Source organism: Chlorocebus sabaeus, chromosome 8, assembly GCF_047675955.1.
Source record: "Chlorocebus sabaeus isolate Y175 chromosome 8, mChlSab1.0.hap1, whole genome shotgun sequence".
Lineage (NCBI taxonomy): Eukaryota > Metazoa > Chordata > Mammalia > Primates > Cercopithecidae > Chlorocebus > Chlorocebus sabaeus.
Window position 1 is genome coordinate 74848724 of NC_132911.1, and position 20182 is coordinate 74868905.

At 42.5% G+C, this 20182-nt stretch overlaps 1 protein-coding gene and 1 long non-coding RNA gene across 2 annotated transcripts in view; one reads left to right on the plus strand and one right to left on the minus strand.

Moving 5' to 3' along the window:
* Positions 1–15754, minus strand: part of LOC103236956 (uncharacterized) — a 189441-nt gene extending 173687 nt beyond the window's left edge. Inside the window, exon 1 of the long non-coding RNA XR_498465.3 lies at positions 15658–15754. This is a non-coding gene — a long non-coding RNA (uncharacterized lncRNA). The remainder of the gene's footprint in view (positions 1–15657) is intronic.
* Positions 15593–18488, plus strand: MSC (musculin). The gene is made up of 2 exons (XM_008000860.3): positions 15593–16436; positions 17307–18488. The coding sequence occupies exons 1-2, from the start codon at positions 15903–15905 to the stop codon at positions 17391–17393; spliced, it is 621 nt and encodes a 206-aa protein (XP_007999051.1). The 5' UTR covers positions 15593–15902; the 3' UTR covers positions 17394–18488.
* Positions 18489–20182: the final 1694 nt, after the last annotated feature.

The window sequence follows — 20182 nt, forward strand, 5'->3', positions numbered from 1 at the left end:
CTAGCAGGGAGGAGAGGTAAGTTTTCACTCTTGTCTACCTCTAATAGTCATTTCCAAATTACTTTCACATCCTTTCTTATTACTTCATTCTCAAAACCACCTTGTGATAACTTCCAGGGCAGGAAATACCAATTCAATTAAATCCAAGGAAATAGAGAATCAGAAGTCAAGAGACTTGTCCATGATCTAGTTAGTTAGTGGCAGAACAGGACTAGATCAGAGGACACTAAGAATAGAATCTCAAAATAAGAGACATACTAACATTCTACAGCTTCAAAATATAACCAGAGAAATAATTCATCCAGCACTTATTTGCACTCCTCTGGCAAGTAATTGTTGTGAAAACTTAAGACTTCTAATCTTTATGTAGTATAGAGAGTATAGACTGAAAAGAAAACTGCAGTTAACAAAGTATCATAATGTCAGATGTACGATTTAATTTCTAAGCTGCTGTGACACTGTAAACTTAATAATCACAAAAATTTTCTGAGTGAATATTGTGGTGCTCTATGCTCTGGTGAATATGTATAACTGTGTTGCTTCTGTTGTTTTTAAGGACCTTATTGTACAGGATATTGGATATCACTAGAGATAATGTAAGCCTTAAAGCCTGTCAAATTGAGATAGTCTGTGCACCTGCATCCAGCCGTCCACTCCTGCAGCAGTTCTGGGCAGCTGTCAGTGTTCCCACCCTCCCCCACAAAACCGGGAGTATCAAGCCACATATAGAATATTTCAGCTTATATACAAAGATGAAATAAGTAAACAGGCAAACCTTGGATATCAACCTTGGCAATCCAATACTAAACCAGGACATTCTCAACTCTACAAAGTAAATTGATAAAATAATTTTGAAAATTTTCTTTGCACCATTTGATATAGAGGTACACTCTTTCAAAACGAAAATTTCCCCACAATCTTAATATCTCAAAGTAGTGTTGGAACATGTCTCTGCTTGGTGAGTAAGGCCAATGAAGAAGAGAAAGAAATAACTGATGGCCATTCTCCAGTTGCCCTATCTAAGACTAGGAAGTGGTGTGAGCTAAAAAAACCATCTTCACCTAACGTTTCTTATTTTTAGGTAGTTTTTCATTTCACTGTGTGTGAGAGAAAGAGAGAAAAAGAGAGTGAGAGTGTGAGAGAAGGAGAGAGAAAAACAATATTGATTTTTTTATGACATCTGGATCACTTTGTCCTGTGTTTATGAATGAAGTAAGGGACAGTAAAAATAAAGCTAATCTATAGTTGATGGTTTGCAAGCAGAATATAGGAGGAATGGGAGAGTGCTGAAATTCTGGGAGAATGGCAGCAGAAATTTAATCATATGCCCAGTCCATACTAGGTGGTCACTATGTCCTTGCTTAAAGAGTTAAATTAACTGGGTTCATCCCAGAATTCATTGACAGAATATACGCTAATTGACTACTTCTACTTGGTCGTAGTGGGAGGCTTGTGTTTGTATGTGAAAGTACTAAAAGGATAAGAATAAAAGAAACTAAATATGTTGTATTTATTTTTATTGATCTAAAAATTGTTTTACAGAAGGATTAGAGGATATCAACCTGTCATCGTCATCATCATCATCATCATAGATACAAACAGTTAAACCCACACCTCCCTCTAATTAGCTTTTCCTCTTGCATACGGAAGGAAAGCCTTTCAGACACAGCTGTTCTTAGGCCAGATTCTCTCAAGGGAATGATTCAGCCTCTGTCACGGAAAGACTAGCCAGAAACAAGCTATTGAGGAAGATGGAGAGACAAGAATATAAACGCACAGGAGGGTGGTTTACATAGGAGAATGTGGTAGACAAGCAATGTGAAGCTAATCTTGCTGAATCTCAGTGGTTCCTCTGCTCTGCCTGATTCCTGTGCCAATGAAAATTGGAAACTTCAGAAAAGACTAAATATGGAGCTTCTTAACATATGTGAAACTTCTTAACATTCTCCTTCCTACACATAGAGAATTGATACTTAATTTATTGCTCTTTTAATTGGACCTCATGATATATGAAGTATGCATTAAGATTTAGTGGAAGACAAGGTGGTGTCCACAAAAACGACAGACTTGCAAAAATAATCTTCCTCATGAAAGCAATGAGAAAACTCACAAAACTATCAGAATCGACATTTTCAGAATGCTTGAAATTAGCCAAAGTCCTGCAGCAATCTGAGTATTTTTTTTTTTTTTTTGGAGAAAAACAGCTGAATATCAGTAAGCACAGTAAGCTTTGCTGTGTTTTAACTTGTCCTATACCCATTCCCTTTCTTGTCTTCCAGCTCCATAGTAGCCTTGAAAACTGACAGCTTACAATCACAGTGGAAGCCGTAAATTAAGCAGACTTTTCAGATATTGGAGGAGCACTCTACCCCACAGCAGTAGGATATACATTTTTCTCAAGTGTACACAGAACATTCCCAAGGATAGGCACTATGCTAGGCCACAAAACAAGCCTCAATAAATTTAAAAGGACTGAAATAATACAAAATATTTCTCCAGTAAGAGAAATACATTTGGGGAATTCACAAATATATGGAAACTAAACAACACAATCATTTAAAAACCCATGGGTCAGTGAAGAAATTACAAAGAAAATACCTTAATGGAAAAAAATTAAAACATGGCAAAAAAAAAAAAAAAAAAAAAAAAAAAACCCTAAGTAATACAAGTAATACATTTCTTATGGGGAAATCACAATTTCAACAATGAGATAGGAAACCTAAAAAGAAAATGAAGAGAAGTTCTGGAGCTGAAAGGTATAGTAACTAAAGTAAAAAAAAAAAAAAATCACTAGAGGGATTCAAAGACAGATTTGAGCAGGCAGGAAAAAAAATCAGTGAAGACAGGACAATGGAAATCAACTTCGTCTGAGGAACAAAAGAAAAAAGTTTAAACAGGGCACAGTGGCTCATGTCTGTAATCCCAGCACTTCAAAACAGGAAGATCCCTTGAGACCAGGAGTTTGAGATCAGTCTGAGCAGCTTAGTGATACCCTACCTCTATAGATCATTTTAAAAATTAGCTGAACATGGTGGCACATGCCTGTAGTCCTAGCTGCTAGGGAGGCTGAAGTGGGAGAACTGCTTGATCCCAGGAGTTTGAGGCTGTTGTAAGGTATAATCATGCCACAGCACTCCAGCCTAGGAGGCAGAGTGAAACTGTCTCTTAAAAAGAAAAAGAAAAAAGAATGATTAAAGAAAAGTGAGCAGAGCCTAAGGGATCTGTGGGACAACATCAAACAGAATATATGTATTCTGGGATTTCTATAAGGAGAATGGAGAATGGGGAAGAGAGAATATTCATAGAAATAATGGCTGAAAAGTTCCCATATGGGATAAAATACATGAAACTCCAAGTAAGATGAACTAAAAGAGACCCACACCAAGACACATAATAATACAACTTTTGAGAGAAAGACAAAGAGAGAATCCTGAAAGCAGCAAGGCAAAAGGATCTCATCATTTACAAAGGATCCTCAATAAAACCACCTGCATATTTCCCATCGGAAACTTTAAAGGCCAGAAGGCAGTGGGGCAATATATTCAAAGTGCTGAGAGATAAAAAATTGCCAACCAAGAATCCTATTTCAGCAAACTATCCTTCAAAATTAAATAAGAAATTAAGACATCCTCCTATTAACAAAAGCTGAGGGAGTATTTTAGGTCATTTTCTGCTGCTTATTACAGAATATCTGAAGCTGGGTAATTTATAAAGAAAAGGAATTTATTTCTTGTAGTTATGAAGGCTGAGATGTCTGGAGTCAAGGGGCCACATCTGGTGAGAGCCTTCTTGCTAATGGGAACTCTAAAGAATCCTGAAGCCTGGAACCGCATAGTGATGGGGCTGAACCTTGCTCAGCTCTCCCTTCCTCTTCTTACAAAGCCACCAGTTCCATGCCCATGAGTACCCATTAATCCATTATCCCATTCGTCTATTAATCCATGAATAGATTAATCCATTTATGAAAGCTGTGCTTTCAAGATCCAATTACCTCTTAAAGGCCCTTTCAATACTGCCACATTGTGGATTAAGTTTGTGACATATACAATTTGGAGGAAGCATTCAACAAATAATAAATGGCATTTACAACTCAACAACAACAGGACAAAAAATTCAATTTAAAAATGAAAAAAGACTTAGATAGATGTTTCTCCAAAGAAGATAGATAAATACACAACAAGTACATTGAAAGATGCTGAACATCATTAGTTGTTAGGGAAATGCAAAATCAAAACCACTATAAGATATAACTTGCACACCCAGTGGGATGATTATAATCAAAACAAATAACAATAACAAGTATTGGTAAGGATGCGGAGAAACTACATTGCCGCTGAGAATATAAAATGGTATAGCCACTTTGGAAAACAGCCTGATAGATTATCAAATAGTTAACCATAGAGTTACTATATGACCCAGCATTTCCACTATTAGGTATATACCCAAGACACTTGAAAACATATGTTTCCACAAAAACTTGTACATGAATATTCATAGCAGCATTATTCATAATAGCCAAAGATTGGACATATTCCAGATGCCCATAAATTGATAAATAAATAATTATAATTATTAAAAATAAAATAATTATATATAATGAAATATTAATTCAGGCACATGAAATTGAAATACAAAAACAAGCTAAAATATGAATGAACCTTAAAAAACATTATGCTTGGTAAAAGAAAACAGGCATTAAAAGTCTGTAGTTTATTATATAGAAAGTTTTTCAATGGAATATTATTTTATATATGTAGTAGGTCCAAAACAGATGAATCTACAAAGACAGAAAAACTAGTGGTTGCCAGGGGCTCCGGAAGAGGAAGAAACGGGAAGTGACTGCTAATGATTATGGGGTTTTGTTTGGGGGTGATACAAATGTTTAGGAATTACAGAGTGGTGATGGTTACACAACCTTTTTGAATATACTTAGAAATCACTTAACTGCACATCGTTAAAGTATGAACTTTGTGGGATGAGAATTCTATTTCAATTAAAAGGAAGGTTCAGTGATTATCCAAGCAAAAATATTATAATTAAAATTAGTATTTTTCAACCAAGTAGTATAAACATTAGAATTAAACCTAAAAAGTCAATGTGTTTTTGTACCACAAGTAACTTTTACAGTAACTATAAAAGTTGCTTGTGACATTTTCCTCCCTGGTCAGACTCATTTTCTACGGCTTCTAAAATGAATGCTAAATATCAAGAACTAGAAGATTTACCATTCCTTTAAATACTCTGGAGTTAAGCAGAGTGCCCAGCATTGTAGCTTAGCCTGCTTATTAAATTCCCTAGTATTTCACATGCATTGTCCAAGAATATTGTATTAGTACGGGTTCTCTAGAGAAACACAGTGAATAAGGGGTGTGTGTGTGTGTGTGTGTGTGTGTGTGTGTGTGTGTCAGAGAGGAGAGGACAGAGAGAGAGACTTATTTTAAGGGATTGGCTCACGCGATTGTGGAAGATGCAAGTCTAAACTCTGGAGGGTAGCCTGGCAGGATGGAGACCAGAGAAGAGCTGCGTTCTAGTCTGAAAGCAGTCTGCTGGCAAAATTCCCTCTTCTTCCTGGAAGGTAAGTCTTTTCTTTTATGGCCTTCGTCTGATCAGATGAGACCCACCCATATTATGGCAGGCAATCTTCTTTACTCTAAGTCTAGTGATTTAAATGTATAGCTCATACAAAAAAAAAAAAAATCTCCACAGAAAAATCTAGAACAATGTTTGTGCAACTATCTGGGTACAATGGCCTAGCCAAGTTGAGACATAAAATTAACCGTAACGGACATGATACAGTAACAAGATCACTACACTCTCATTCTAGACATCTGAGTTCCCCTTCAACTATCTTTGTATTCTTCAGCAAGGAACTTCATCTCTCTTAACTCCAATATCTTTATCTGTAAAATATGGGGGATAGTAATGTTTAAAATGAGAATATAAGGACATGGGGGTACAATCTGACATACTCTGCTTTTTTGCCCCTGTTAAACTACATGTTAATGAGTGCCCTATAGCAAAAATGAAGAAATCATAAGTTTATTATTGATTTAAAATACCCTAAATTTGCTGTGTTCCAAATGACTGTGGGATATGTTGAAAGAAATCTGCTAATATCTCCAGATAGCCTAAGTTTTGAAAAATAGTTTGCATGTACGTCTGTGTGTGTGCATGCATTCATGTATTTTGACCTTAAGTCCATTTTACATAGATAAGGCACAACAGAAAGATCTGAGAAATATATAGATCACTCCATATTATATTGTCAGTGGCATCCCCAACATTTCTGCAATATGGTGATACTGCGTCTTTGCAAATCCTTCCCTCTCCACCTACCCCAAACAGTTAAATGTATGGCTTCATTTTGCCTCTCTCCTGCATACCATGGGTCCCCAACTGTAGAAACTTCATCTAAATCTCCAAGAGTATTTCCCCTGATCTCCAAGTTCCTAAATTGCATCTCTACCTCATTAAAACTTAATGATTCCATAAACAGTTCATTCTTGCAAGTTCTTGCTATTAAAAATGTAAACAGGTTAATTTATTAAGATTCAGCTATTTCTAGCTGAAAACCACTCCATGTGAATCACTATGCTAGATAACTTCACATTTGTTAATGGGTGTAAGTGCTCATCGGTGTCGTCAAAGCCTTAACACTGTTTTGAAATAAATTTCCTTACCCCTACTCAGACTCCTTTTATATTCTCCAGAACGGTTATTCCCCACATTTCCTGTTTCTGTTTATTCTAATAACTCATGTCTGCCCACCTATTCTATGTAGATAACTTTAATTCATATTCCACTGAGAAAACAGACCATCAGGAACTAACTTCTTTAACTTCCCATTACAAATCTCTACTGATCTACAGAGACATCCTACAGTATGTATTTTCCTCTTATTTCAGGCAAAAAGATACGTACATCCTCTTCTTTAAGGCTAACTCATCATCCTCCATTTCCTGTGGGATTTGCTCCATCACTATTCCCATATTTTTAACATATCTTTCCCATATGCTAATATCTTTAATCCCCTCCCCATATTTTTAATATCTTTAATCTCTTTCTTTTCTCCAATATCTTCCTCTCAAAGTACAAGCATGCTCAAGCAGGTATCCATCTTAAAAACAAAACCAAAATAAAATAAAATATGTTTCCTATAAAGGTGCCATTCCAAAGACTTCCATCTGGGGCTAAGACTGCGTAACAGGGATAAGACTTACCTTTCTACCTGAAACTACCCTAAAACAGACAAAAGGTATAAAACCATGGTTCTTAAAACATTCTACACGAGTTAATAAAGGACAATACATCCTGAGAGATGGGAAACAAACAAGGGAAGCCCTACAATTGTCCCAGCCAGTGCTGTGACAGAGTTTCCAGGCTGTGGAGCAAGACAAGGGGACCCAGGAGAGCCAAACAGACTCCCTGAGTTGAGAAGACAGACCTGAGAAGATAGGCAGACCAAAGTAGCTAGAATTTACTGGGCAGGGTGGCAGAGGGAAGAGAGGTGCACAGAGAAAGAACCTGGGGATTTGCAGAGGGTGTCCCTTTAGTATTCAGTCAATCATCACGAGCATGTGAGGAAACCACCAGAGGCTGAAGGAAGCACCGCCAAAAAGGATGAAAGGGAACACAGCCAGTTACTCACACAGAGCCAGGAATAATATCTGTTCTAGCCAGACTGGAAAATTGCATGTTCCCAGGGCATTAGGTTGAGTGCTTATAAGAGTCTTGCCTCAGTAATGGGGGACAATTAGCTCTAGAAGGAGCACTGCTCTGGTTCCTTCTACACATCTTAAAGATCCAAAGAAATCACTATTTCCAAGTAACTTAACTGCATCTGAGAACAAAGATCAATAATATCTGGTGGAATACAAAATTTCCCAGTACCCAAAAGGCAAAATTCATGGTGTCTGGCATCCAGCCAAAAGTTACCAGGCATGCAAAGAGGCAGGAACATGTGCCTGATCATGAAGACAAAAAATGAATCAGAACTGATCCAGTCATGGAGCCAATATCCTGGCCAGGCTGGGCTTACTTCCTTTGCTTCCTTACCTTCTCCCACATCCTAATTTCAGCAGTTACCCAAGTCAGCCTCCTTCCATTCATGAGACCACTTTGTTTCCCATCTGCAAAGAAACTCAACTCCTGGACCTGGCAGGAGTTTCATCCCTACTCAACATTCACTTTATGGTCCACTCATCTGAAGAGATATTTTCCTTGCTTTTGGACATGGTTGCATCTTTTTAGTTTTTCTGTTTTCACATTTTAGCTCTCATTGCTATGTGTTTGGAGCCCAGGCGACGCTTCAAAATGTTGTCTTACCAGACCATCTTAACTGAAAGTCCCCACCCATGACTTTCTGAAATGACTCCCTTGCTTTCAATAACACTACTGTCTTGTTTTCCTCTCGCCTCTCTGATTACTGCCTTTCTCTGAATTCCCCTTCTCTGCTTAACCATTAAAAGTATGCACTTTTAAGGGCTCCACACTTGGCCTTTTGCTCTCCTTAATCTAAGCTTTGTAAGTGTGTGATCCCCTGAAATTTTACAAAGATTCTGAATTTTTTCAATCAGGAAAAAAAATTGTAGCAAATGGTATTAAAAGCACTATTTCATTTTCATGTAGAGAAAAGAATGTTCCTGGGACGTTCATAATAAATATAATTGTTGAGTTATTTAGACTTCCTCTGGGCATTGTGACAAGCACAGTGTATAATAAGTAGGAAGATATATTCCATTTGATAAGAGGAAATATTCCGTAGAAGTCCATTCAGTTAATAAGAAGTGTAAAAGAGTCCTTATAGCTGCTGACACTGGGTAGAACACATAGTAACAAACTGAATTGGTTAAATAAAGGACAAATGATGGGTTTAGCACCTGTCTCCCATTAATTATGAGCACAGATGGGCTTGTGTTCATGTGTTTGTGAGAGTTTTCAATCATCAAATATTTAGTGTTAAATAGAAAAAAATAATTTTTTTAAAAGGAAAAAAGAAAATTTGAGACAGTATCTCACCCTATCACCCAGGGTGTAGTACAGTATTACAATCACGGCTCACTGTAGTCTCGACCTCCCAGACTCACACCTCAGTCTCCCAAGCAGCTCGTGCTACATATAGTGCTCCCACACCTGGCTACTTTAAAAAAGTTTTTTGTAGCGATGGGGCCTATATTGCCTATATTGTCCAGTCTGGTCTTGAACTCCTGGGTTCAAGCAATTCTCCTGCTTTGGCATCCCAAAGTGCTGGTATTACAGGCATGAGCTACTGTGCCTGGCCCATCCAATATATAGATAGTACCTTTCATGAGCTGCTAGACGCTAAGGGTACCCCTATGAACAAGACATAGCCTCAGCCTTCATTAAGTATACCATTTAATCCTTTTGTTTTCCTCTTATTTATTTTAATTTTTTTGGTTTCTTTGCTTAAGGGTGGCAGTCTAAGAAGAAATAGGAGCAGAGTGGTGAAACAACGCATGAGAATACGTTACGTAGCTCTGTTTCCAATATCCTCAAGGAGTTCTCCTTTAAAACTGAAATCTAAAGAGGAATGTAGCTAGGTTATTTTTATTTGTTTGTTTCTGCTAATTGGACAGAGTAGCATAAATGAGCCAAAGGGGGAAAAAATTAAGAGAAGTAGGCATATTTCCTAAAATACCTTCCTGTTTTGATCATCTGTTAGAGCTCACTTTAGAATTGGAGGCCAGAGGGCCTTGGGATTAGGGAAACAAAGGTCATACGTAAATAAGTTAGGCCCTTTTTTATAGATGAGTTGGATAAGGGACTGGTTGACAAAGAGGACAGAATCCTTGTTCTGTGACACCAGGAAGTATCTATTACATGAGAACTTCCTTCTGGCGCCAGGAGGCATTTAGCTGATGTTCTATAGGGGATGAGCCATGGCTGTGGCTTGCACTTTAAGCAAGGCCTGCTACTGGGAGAGGGAAAAGGGAAAACATGAGCTCCTACGGGAGCGAGAATGTGGAAAACAATGTAATAACTGACCTTCTACAATGCTTCAGTTTCCACAGGAGCCTGCATGCAGGCAATCTCATTTAACTCTGGCAACTTCCATGGGTTACACACAGAGAAACAAGCTACAAGAGTGCGAGCATGTGGCCCGAGGCCTCTCAGCTGATAAATGCAGAGATCTCCTGATGTCCACAGCAAAAGGGGCTCTTTTCAGTACATGCCACATGACAGGATGATATTTCTCTCCTTGGTTAACTCCACAATTAAACCAAGGTAGGCTTGGGACCAAACATTGGAGACCAGAGCTGTGTGCTACAATTTCAAGGGCTGTTTTGATAACAGAGTATTTTCACATTTCCCAGTATTGCCAATAAAATCAAAAGTACTTAAAAGGAGAAAATCTCCTGAGACAGAACTTTCTTAGATTCTGCCTAAGAGTGAAAGGCTGTTCCAGGGGTTTACAAAAATAAGATTATTTTCAGACCTATGAGCCACACTCTTAACTCAGCGTAGGACTGGGTTAGTATTCAACATTCTTCAGGATTCTCCAACATCATGGAGGGCCACGGATTATGTAAACAGGCCTTCTACAGAAAACTTCACTAGAGCGCCTTTACTTTCTGAAAGCTGTATACTAGGCTAATTGAGTATTCAAAGTCATTTACAGGAAACACACAGCATTCCAGTTGGAACTTGGGGTTCCCAGGACAGTTAAGCCTCAGCATCTGCTCCCTAAAATCTAGAGATATTGTTAAAAAAACAATTCCTGCAGAAGTTGCCTACAGCTTTAGTTGTCAAGACAATCAATGAGGACTTTTTTCTTCTTTCCTGAAAGGCAAAGAAAAATCAGGTCCCTGCTGAGTCTTATCTCTTTCCCTCTCCCCAGCCTACCCCCAGCTCCATTTTTCATTGTTAATTTGTTAAGCCTGGCTTTTCCACCTTCAACCTCCACACACCATCCAGGCACTGGCTTCTCCATGCTAAGGCCTCACGACGTTCAGAGGGAAGAGTAAAAAATCTTGCCGCAATCCTTCGATAAATAAACCAGCAGCAGAGGCCTGGGTATGTTGTGGACGACAAAGGGCTCCACATGTAGGCTTTGACTATTTCCATGAACGCCCAACCTGATGGCCGGTGGGGCCCGGGTAAAGGGAGTTTTCTTCCTTTTCTGGTCCGAAGAGTGGTGGCATCCTGCATAACACCAGGAATGAGGCTGCCCTGAGCCTGGAGCAGAGCCCAAGGCTTTGTGCAGACAAGGGAAGAAGATCCCAGGCCTTGGGTTATCCAGACCTAACCCTGGGCCTTACATGTGACCTGTTCCCACCTGACTGGCTCTCCATGTGACTATCATCCCATGTGGCCAACACACACCGAGACTAGCATTCCATGTGACTAACACACCACTGAGCAGAAGCATTCATTTTTCCAGCATGTGTGTGTGTCTGGCGGGGTGTGTTATAGATAGGAGGTTGAGTACACGTGGTGGTATGCAGGCTAGATAATACAGAGAAGCTTATTTTCACAAGAATGTGCCCTCCCAGTGGGTGGGAGTGGGACTCACCAACACCTTGCCACAACCAACAGTAGATACTCAATCTATAGGGGTATAGTTAATCCATGAGATTAATCCCTGAATTGTCCAATAGAAATATAACGGGACCTGCATATCTAATTCTACATTTTTGGTAACCACATTATAATAATTTTAAATGGTGAAATTAATTTTTGTAATATATTTCATTTAACCTAATAGATTCAAAATGTTCTCACTGTTTGGCATATAATTCATATTTTAAAATATTAATGAGAGCTTTTATATTCTTTTATTCATATTAAGTTTTCAATACTGGGTATGCATTTTACAGTACAGTACATGAATAGCCACATTTCAAGTGTTCAATAGGTTAATGTGGCTAATGGCTTCCGTATTGGCCAGTGCTGGTCTAGATTATTTGTTTTCCTAGATCAAAAGTATAGGCAATTGCCCAAAGGTATGGAATTCCTCCAGACAACAGAATGCTGTGGGTTGGTCCCACAACTATTTCTTAAGTACCTACTCACTGCATAGTTTTGACCTGGCCTTCACAGAGGACAGAGGAAGCCTTTGCTCTTCCTGAGTCCTAAGTCCACATGACCTGCCCAACTCTAGAGTTTCTCACCCATTACTTAATACAGTGTTGGAGGAAAGAAGTGGCAACAAATGGCCTTTTTTCTATGGTCTGTAATTATCATCCCACCTCATGGCTTCCTTATTAAAAAATAAACCAAGCCTGCATTGTTCAGTGTTTCAATCTACTAGGCACTGATCTGTGTTCCGCCTGGGCATGCTCCTTTCACCTATATCACACCACTAGCAGGGTTTCTGGCTTAATCTTTTATGCCAGTAGGGAAAGTAAGACTTGGAGAAGCACTGCAATTTTAGGGTGAGAGAATCTGGGGGAAGAAAAGAAAACTTCTAATGAGGTCTCATCCATTTTTCCCTCAGTGAGGTCCCATATGGAATCTGTGAAGAATGTCATGTGATGAGACCGTGTACTTCAGACCCTAGCAGTCTGCACTCAAAGCAAATGGAACATCCTGGTACTATCTGAAACCCAGAATAAGCCCTGGAGTACAAAACTTGGGTCAGGTTCTTGCCCTGACTTTTACTAGCCGTGTAATATTGGGCAAGGCAATTCATAATACTAACTAGCATTTACTGATCTTCTCCCATGTACCAGGCTCTGACCCAGCCAACTGCTCATATACTTTCTCTTCCACTCAAAGAGATAATCCATTTTATAGATTAGAAACCTAGGGCTCAAAAAAAATGCAAATTCTGAGAGTCATATATCCAGTAAGCAGGGAAGCCAGAATGAAGAAACATTAAAGGTAATATTAAAGGAATTATTAAATATTTTGTTCTATAATGCAACTTAAGCCCTACTCAACCCCATTGAATATTTTTTAAATGTCACTAAAGAATTTCAAGACCATTGATGTACACATAAACAGTCTATACCTGTTTCAAATCTGAGTTTGTAAAGCATAAGCTAATAGGAATTGATTTCAGTGTGCTTTATAATACAAAAATAAAGGCTGTATTATTCATTTGCAGTATGTAACTTGTCAAAACCATGAAAAACACTAGGCTTTCAAAAGAGATAGTTACACTGTTCAGCTCGAGAGGCTGTTGTAATCATCTAAGGAGAAGAAAAAGTAATAGCACTTTGAAAGTGTAAGGAGGTGACCAAATGCCAGATATTACAAACATGTTAAAGCAAACTGAAGTTATATGCTTATAAGAAATGTACATCAGATACTTTTCCTAACCTTCATTACAAGTCTGCAACTTGAAAACAGTTATAAGTGAAAATATAACTTGATTTCACAAAAATGAAAGAAATGGAGGTTAAATGAAAATGAAAGATGAAACAAACAAAATAAAATATCTGACTTTCTTGAAAGGGAACAGAGGGAGGGTGAGGAGATGGAGTAGAGGAGAAAGGGAGGGAAGTAGGGAGGGAGGGGATGAGAGAGAAAGAAGACAGGGAGCGGGAGGCAAGTGCTGTGAAAAATAAGCCCGCACTGGTGGGGTCAGACCGTTTCTTCAAGAAATCAAGAAACTGGCCATGACCTCCTCAGCGTTGAGGCTGGGTATAGTTTTTGTGACTGTTTAGAGAAATCTAGCGCTCTCCTCACCATTAATCTTTTCTAAAGAAAGACTTTGTTCTGCACCTGTATAAACAATTCAGATTTTAAAAACCTATTCGCCTGCCCCTAATGTGTGAGACTATATATTTATACTGATAGCTTCAAGTCATCAATAGTCGTTGCAGAAAGCTAGCCTGGCTCTCCTCGGTCCATCTCTTTGGCCCTTCTTGTCCTTCTCCTCTCCTTCACCTGGCAAGGCGATCCTAGAGTTAAGTTCAAGTTCAAACGCTCCAGGAAAGATTTCCACACTCTGTCAAGTATTCCCTGCATTTCCCGCCGCCCCCGCCCCCAGAGATAACTTAGGGCAAATGATCTTTTTACTCAACTTGTCCCAGAACCAGCCCATCCCCTGCCTCCAACCAAAAGACAACTTGTACAGGGAGAAAACCTTTGCAAATGTGGGTGAGCGGGAGGGGTTATGTGAAATATTCCCCCCGCCCCAAAACGCCCCCGCTAAGGATAGCATGGCCTGGGAGACTAAGGTGGAATGATGCCTGAGTGATGAAGTCAGCCTCTGACAGCCACCTGTTGCAGCACTTCAGGCATGGAGCTGGACGCATTTGTTCTGCTGTATGAACTGGCGGGAGCCAGGCTGGCCCAGCTATCTCTGCCAGCTCTGTCCTGGACTGACTCCACATCGGTCCCCTTACACCTTGCTCAGCTTGGGAGCATGTGGGCTATCAGGAAAAGAACAAGTGAACACCTAAGCCAGTGTGAAGACTCAATTTCATCATTGTAAAATGGGGTAACCATATGCCAAACTTATACGGGTTTTATTACTCAGTGGGCTGCTCACAAGACGCGAGTGGGGGGCACAGTGACGGGCACCCAGCGGGAACCCAGTCTCTGGCCACTGGGGCTCCTATCCACAGAAGTACTTATCCCCTGACCAGGAACTGCGACGACCTTCGAGTTAGGAAATAATGAGACCGCAAAATTGTGTTTTCTTGTGTGGAAGAGCAGGATGTTTTAGTCTTGTTTGGAATGGAACATGATCATTTAGGGCGCTCCTTTCTTATTTTTACTTTGAATGGATGATTGTGCTAACTTAGCATTCTGCTTCCAGGAGCTCGCCCTTCAATACACAATTGATTAAATACAATAGCAAGGATTCCCTACACTATAATGCAAAACGTTAGGGCCGGATCCTCCATCACATGCATTGTAGTATTAAAACAAAATCATATCACGCATGGAACTCTCGAGATAGTGGAAAATACCAGCTACAACATCCAGTGATGTGTGACCCGGAGGCACGGGGTAGACTAGAATACCGACGGGTCAAGATTCCGAAACGCGGATTTTTAATCTTTTTTTCTACTTAGCTTAGTAAGTTTGGGTCTTTTACTTAACGTCTATCTAGGTGGCTCAGTTTCAAGTTCTGCAAATTGGAGATAATATTATTAAGTTACAGATGTTATTTGAAAATGCAACGAACCATTGTAACCATTTTTGTAAATCATGAAGGTATATTATAAGAAAAGGAGGAGGAAAATGAGAGGTGGTAACTTGTGCATTGTTGGATGTTGTTTGCTTGTTCTGCTCTTCCTCTTGTCCAGCAAGGCTTGGGTAGACAATCATACATCATGAATGATTAACTTGAAAACTGAGTTCTACGGGAAAGACTGGCAGGCAAGCAGAGGTCGGGAACCTGTCGTCCCTAAGTGTTTGGTAATCTTTGCCACTGCTAAGATTACCTGGGGGTGGAAGCACTGTCGGTAGGAACAAGATCTGCCCCTTTACTCCCCGAAAGCTCACTTATCCCGCACAGACATGCTGAAGGTCCGTCGGGCTTCGGTGCCTAAATCTCGGCGCTGCAGAGACGTCCCCTTCCCCCGCCTCCACCAACCGCTCCTCTGCACGCAAAAAGCCGGTCCCCACCCCTTCCACGCCCCTGCCCCACCTCTTGCCCCCCTTTCCAACCCCCTCTGCTTTGCCCGGGGTGGTTTGTTCCAAGGAGTACAGATAGTCTTGTCAAAAGGCGCAGCTCACCGCGGTGCGCGCGGATTTCTGGACTTGGACGCCAACTTGTGGTCCACGCTCCCCGGGGTCAGCGGAGGGGCGCGCTCGCTCTCACCGCCCACCTCGCTTTAGCACCCCGCGCTTCCTGGCCTGGGTTTTTAGTCTTCCTCGGAGCGCTCCCTGGCCTCCGCCTCCGCCAGGGAGCGGAAGGCGGAGACAGCGAGACTGGCCAGGGGGGAGAAAAGCGGACGCGTGTGGGCGAGGGGGACAACAGGATGTCCACGGGCTCGGTGAGTGATCCGGAGGAGATGGAGCTTCGGGGGCTGCAGCGGGAGTACCCGGTCCCCGCCTCCAAGAGGCCGCCCCTCCGCGGCGTAGAGCGCAGCTACGCCTCGCCCAGTGACAACTCGTCGGCGGAGGAGGAGGACCCCGACGGCGAGGAGGAGCGCTGCGCTCTGGGCACAGCCGGCAGCGCGGGAGGCTGCAAGAGGAAGCGGCCCCGTGCGGCTGGGGGCGGCGGCGCAGGTGGCAGCGCGGGCGGTGGTGGCAAAAAGCCCCTCCCGGCCAAGGGCTCAGCCGCAGAGTGCAAGCAGTCGCAGCGGAACGCGGCCAACGCCCGCGAGCGCGCCCGGATGCGCGTGCTGAGCAAAGCCTTCTCCAGGCTCAAGACTAGCCTGCCCTGGGTACCCCCCGACACTAAGCTCTCCAAGCTGGACACGCTCCGGCTGGCTTCCAGTTACATCGCTCACCTGCGGCAGCTGTTGCAGGAGGACCGCTATGAGAACGGCTACGTGCACCCAGTGAACCTGGTAGGGGCGCGGCGCGCAAGGAATCGGGCGAGCAGCCGGGAGATACCCAGGGCAGGGTCAGCCCGTAGGGAATAATTCGAAAAGGGTGGAGGTTCTGGGACTGGGAACGAGAAGGCCAGTTTAGTTTCTCCCAAATCAAGGGAGTGGCCAGCCATTTCCCTGAAGAAGAATCAACCATCCGTGTGTGTTTGCATCGTTCTGAACATTGTACCCCAGTGACAGCCTTGACTAATATCCTACTTCCAGGGTAAATCTTGGTTCCAATTCAGTCTGCCACCTGGTTGCAGACTGACAGCAAATCTCCCTTGCCCAACTTTATCCAGCTAAGAGTCTGGCAGGTTTGAATTCGCAAGCTCTTTCTTAAAGGAGGGAAGGCCGAGCTCTATAAAAGAGCATTTGCATTTTTAGAAAAATTGCTTCTGGAAGATAGTAACGTTTCCCCAGATGGGATTTGTCTGGAAAGTCCCTCTCTGATCTGCCAGCTCTCCCAGCTTGGGAAAAATCCTGTCCAAGCCCAGTTCCTACTTGGAGCTTGGAGTGGATGACGGATTGTGTGTGTGTGTGTGTGTGTGTGTGTGTGTGTGTTAGGGGAAGGGAACTAAACGACAGAATCTCAAAGTCATACGAGTTTCACCAAATTTTCCTGCGGGCAAAGTCCAGGAGGAAGCGTGAACGGATATGGCACGTCTCGGATTATCAACCTCCAGTAAAATGAAAATCTTAGTTCAGAGAAAGGACATGCAGATTCCCAGAATGCTGATAAAATCTTAGCTACTCCAAGTCGGGAATATCTGGGGTTCGCGTGGGAGAGCGGTTTCGGTTTGAGACAATCGTTTCTCTCTAATATCTGACGTTTTTTTGATTTTACAGACATGGCCATTCGTGGTCTCGGGAAGACCGGACTCTGACACCAAAGAAGTTTCCTCAGCCAACAGACTATGTGGAACCACCGCTTAAATCGTACTGGAATTCACTTGATGGGATTATTCGTTAAATGCGAGTGTTTGGGGGCCACGGAGAGAAGGGAGAGCTCGTGAGATGGGAAGAAGTTTCCGTTGGATTCTCCTTGACCCTTCCCCTTTCCCTGGAACTGTGATCACGACAGGTGGCGGGAATGGCTGTCACTGCTCAGCGCCCACGGCTACAGCTGCGGCGGATCTAGGCGACCACGTTTTGCCTCTCCAGAAAGAGCCTCCTTTCGTGTCCAGAACGCGGACGCAGGTCCACCCTCGGGCCCTAGCTCTGTCGACTAACTCTGGGCTGCTGCCCCAGCCCGCGCCAGACAGCCCAGGGGGCCGTTCTCAGCGGAGCCAGATTCATCGCACACGTGCTGGACGATTCCACACAGCCCGGGCCTTTCGCGGTGACACAATGGTTAGGGAACGGTTAGAACGCGCTCTACACCCGCTTTAAAGACAGAAGTCTAGACGTGAGATCCGCGTCGGGACAGAGTTTTAAGTGACAAAGAAGGGCCAGTGGCCTCTCTGGGCTAGGTTCGTATCCCAGCACAGCGCCCTTCTAACGGGCGGGAGGAGGCCCGCTGCTCGCAGGGCTAGGTGGACACACACTTCCCAGACCACCGCAGGCGGGTTTTGCCGGGCGAGCTCCGGGCCGTTCGGCCTCCCTTCCGGGTGACTTCTTCATTCCCGTCTCCTTCCCAAGCTCCCGGCTTTTTCTAATCAGGCGTCTGTCTACCCTCCCCACTTCTGGGCTGGAGCCTCCCCAAGCGCCACTGCGCCAACCTGGCTGGGATCGCCTTTGGTCTTCCCTCTCAGCTCCGTTCCTGCTCCTACCTGCAGCACTCCCAGCTCCGACTCCAGACTCTCGCCATCAAGCCTCCCCATTCCAAGCTCTGGGCGCCCCAACTCCAACACCGCCTCCCGCCGTGCAGGTTCTTCCCCGCGCGGAGGAGAGCGCAGGGTGGGCGGCTAACCTTAGCAAGTTATCCTGCGATAGGGAACGCGCCCCTGCCCCGAGGCTGCACTACCACAGGAAATAACATATGTAAATAAATTTATTTTTTTATGAATAATAAAACGCTCTGTGAAACTATGTGCTCCTTGGAGGTGTCAGGATGTGGTCTTTGTTGCCCTTTACTGAGATGGTTTGGCTGTAGAAGTTAACTTTTAAGGTGGTGATCGTCTCCGGTCAGGGTGGTGGGTCATTGTGTGCGGAATGGTGGCAATCACTTTTGGATCACTCCATTTCCAAACGTCATTCTTTATTAATCTCTATGATTCTGCTGCTTCTCGCGCCGGGCGTCCTAGATGCTATAAGTGGAGGCCTAATAAAAGTCCTAAGAGTCTTGAGGCCCCTGCTGTCCTGACAGGCATACACTCCTCAAGCTAACATAGGTGTAGGTCTCTCTCTCTTTCTCTCTCTCTCTCTCTCACACACACACATAACACACACAGCAGCTATTCCAGCTTAAAGCACACGCCAATCCTTACAATTGCAAGTAGTTCAAAAAAAACCCTAAGGCCCACCCACAGGTCTCCAGTGTAACTTGCAGAATAAAACCCTAATGTGAGAAGCCAATTTGTATTTCAACGGTGCTTTTCTTTTTTCAAATGTTTATATAGCTTTTTAAACATACACTCATTCTCCGTGTTATTTTCTTCCATTTGCACTGCAGTTTTTGTAGAAGGTAACAACTTGGAAACCCCATGATACAATTTTTAAAATGGATGGTTCTTTTAAAAGCAACGTTCTCTTTGTAGAACATTTATAAAAGTGTGAAGGATAAAACTACACAAACAACTGCTTAACTTGGGGTTCTGTCCATTTCGTGCAATTGAAAGGCAGTTTTCTTGACCCTGAGAGAGAAAAATGCAGCTGGATTTTAGTTAGGAGGTGAGGGGGTGGTGGGGAGAGTGACTTCCTGTTTTGAGCTAAACCAATCAAAATGCTAAAGAACTGCTTTCTGATAAGATAGTCTTGGGCTTTTATTCATAACCTGGGAGGGAACCCGCCTTGGGGATCCAGTCCTACATCAGCCGGTGTCTGGCATCAGGGGCTTTCTGACAAAAGGGAACCTCAAGTAATCTGTGTCAGGAAACCCTACCATGGTTAAAAGCACTTCAGCGGTGAGTCCTGGGTAGACAGATTCTTGAGGAAGAGTGTCTGCTGGAGGCCACATGCCAAGGTCATTTCCAAAATATCCAGCAAATTTGGCTCTTTTCAAGGAAAAGAGGCAGCCCAGTGTATGTTGGTTAAAGAGAATCTGAGCGTCTAAAGAACCCAGCTTGAAATCAAGCTGTGCCACGGGGTTAGTGAGCATGTGCAAGTTACATTATGAACACCTCTGAGCCTCAGTTTCCTCTTCTGTAGAATGGGGGTCATCACAGTGCCTATCTGGAATATTACCTTAGGAATAAATATGATAATGTATTCAAACAAATCATTTAATATGCAATGAGCAGTGCACTAAATGCTGGTCACTAAAGGAAATCCAGAGGCAGAGGGAACCACTTCCACAAAGGGGGATACTTAAACAGGTGTGACATTCCCAGAGTCCAGTCATTAAGGTTGGGTCTTGTTTTGGGATGTCTAAATTACAACCGTGAAACAAAAATGTCCCACAAGAGTGGACAAACAGAAATACAGAAAACCAGACAGAATAGCTATATTTGTAGTGAATACAAATAAGAACAAGCATTTGAATAAACAAGGAAACATTTGGGCAAAGTTCCACAAGTGAAAGAATAATATTTAAAATATGTGTTTCCATAATTATATTCCCTCTG

Bases quoted from the DNA above. Each gene is read 5' to 3' on its own strand.
- MSC (XM_008000860.3), top strand. From the start codon at position 15,903: ATGTCCACGGGCTCGGTGAGTGATCCGGAGGAGATGGAGCTTCGGGGG. The intron at 16,437-17,306 runs GTAGGGGCGCGG...TTGATTTTACAG, and splicing joins ACGTGCACCCAGTGAACCTG to ACATGGCCATTCGTGGTCTC.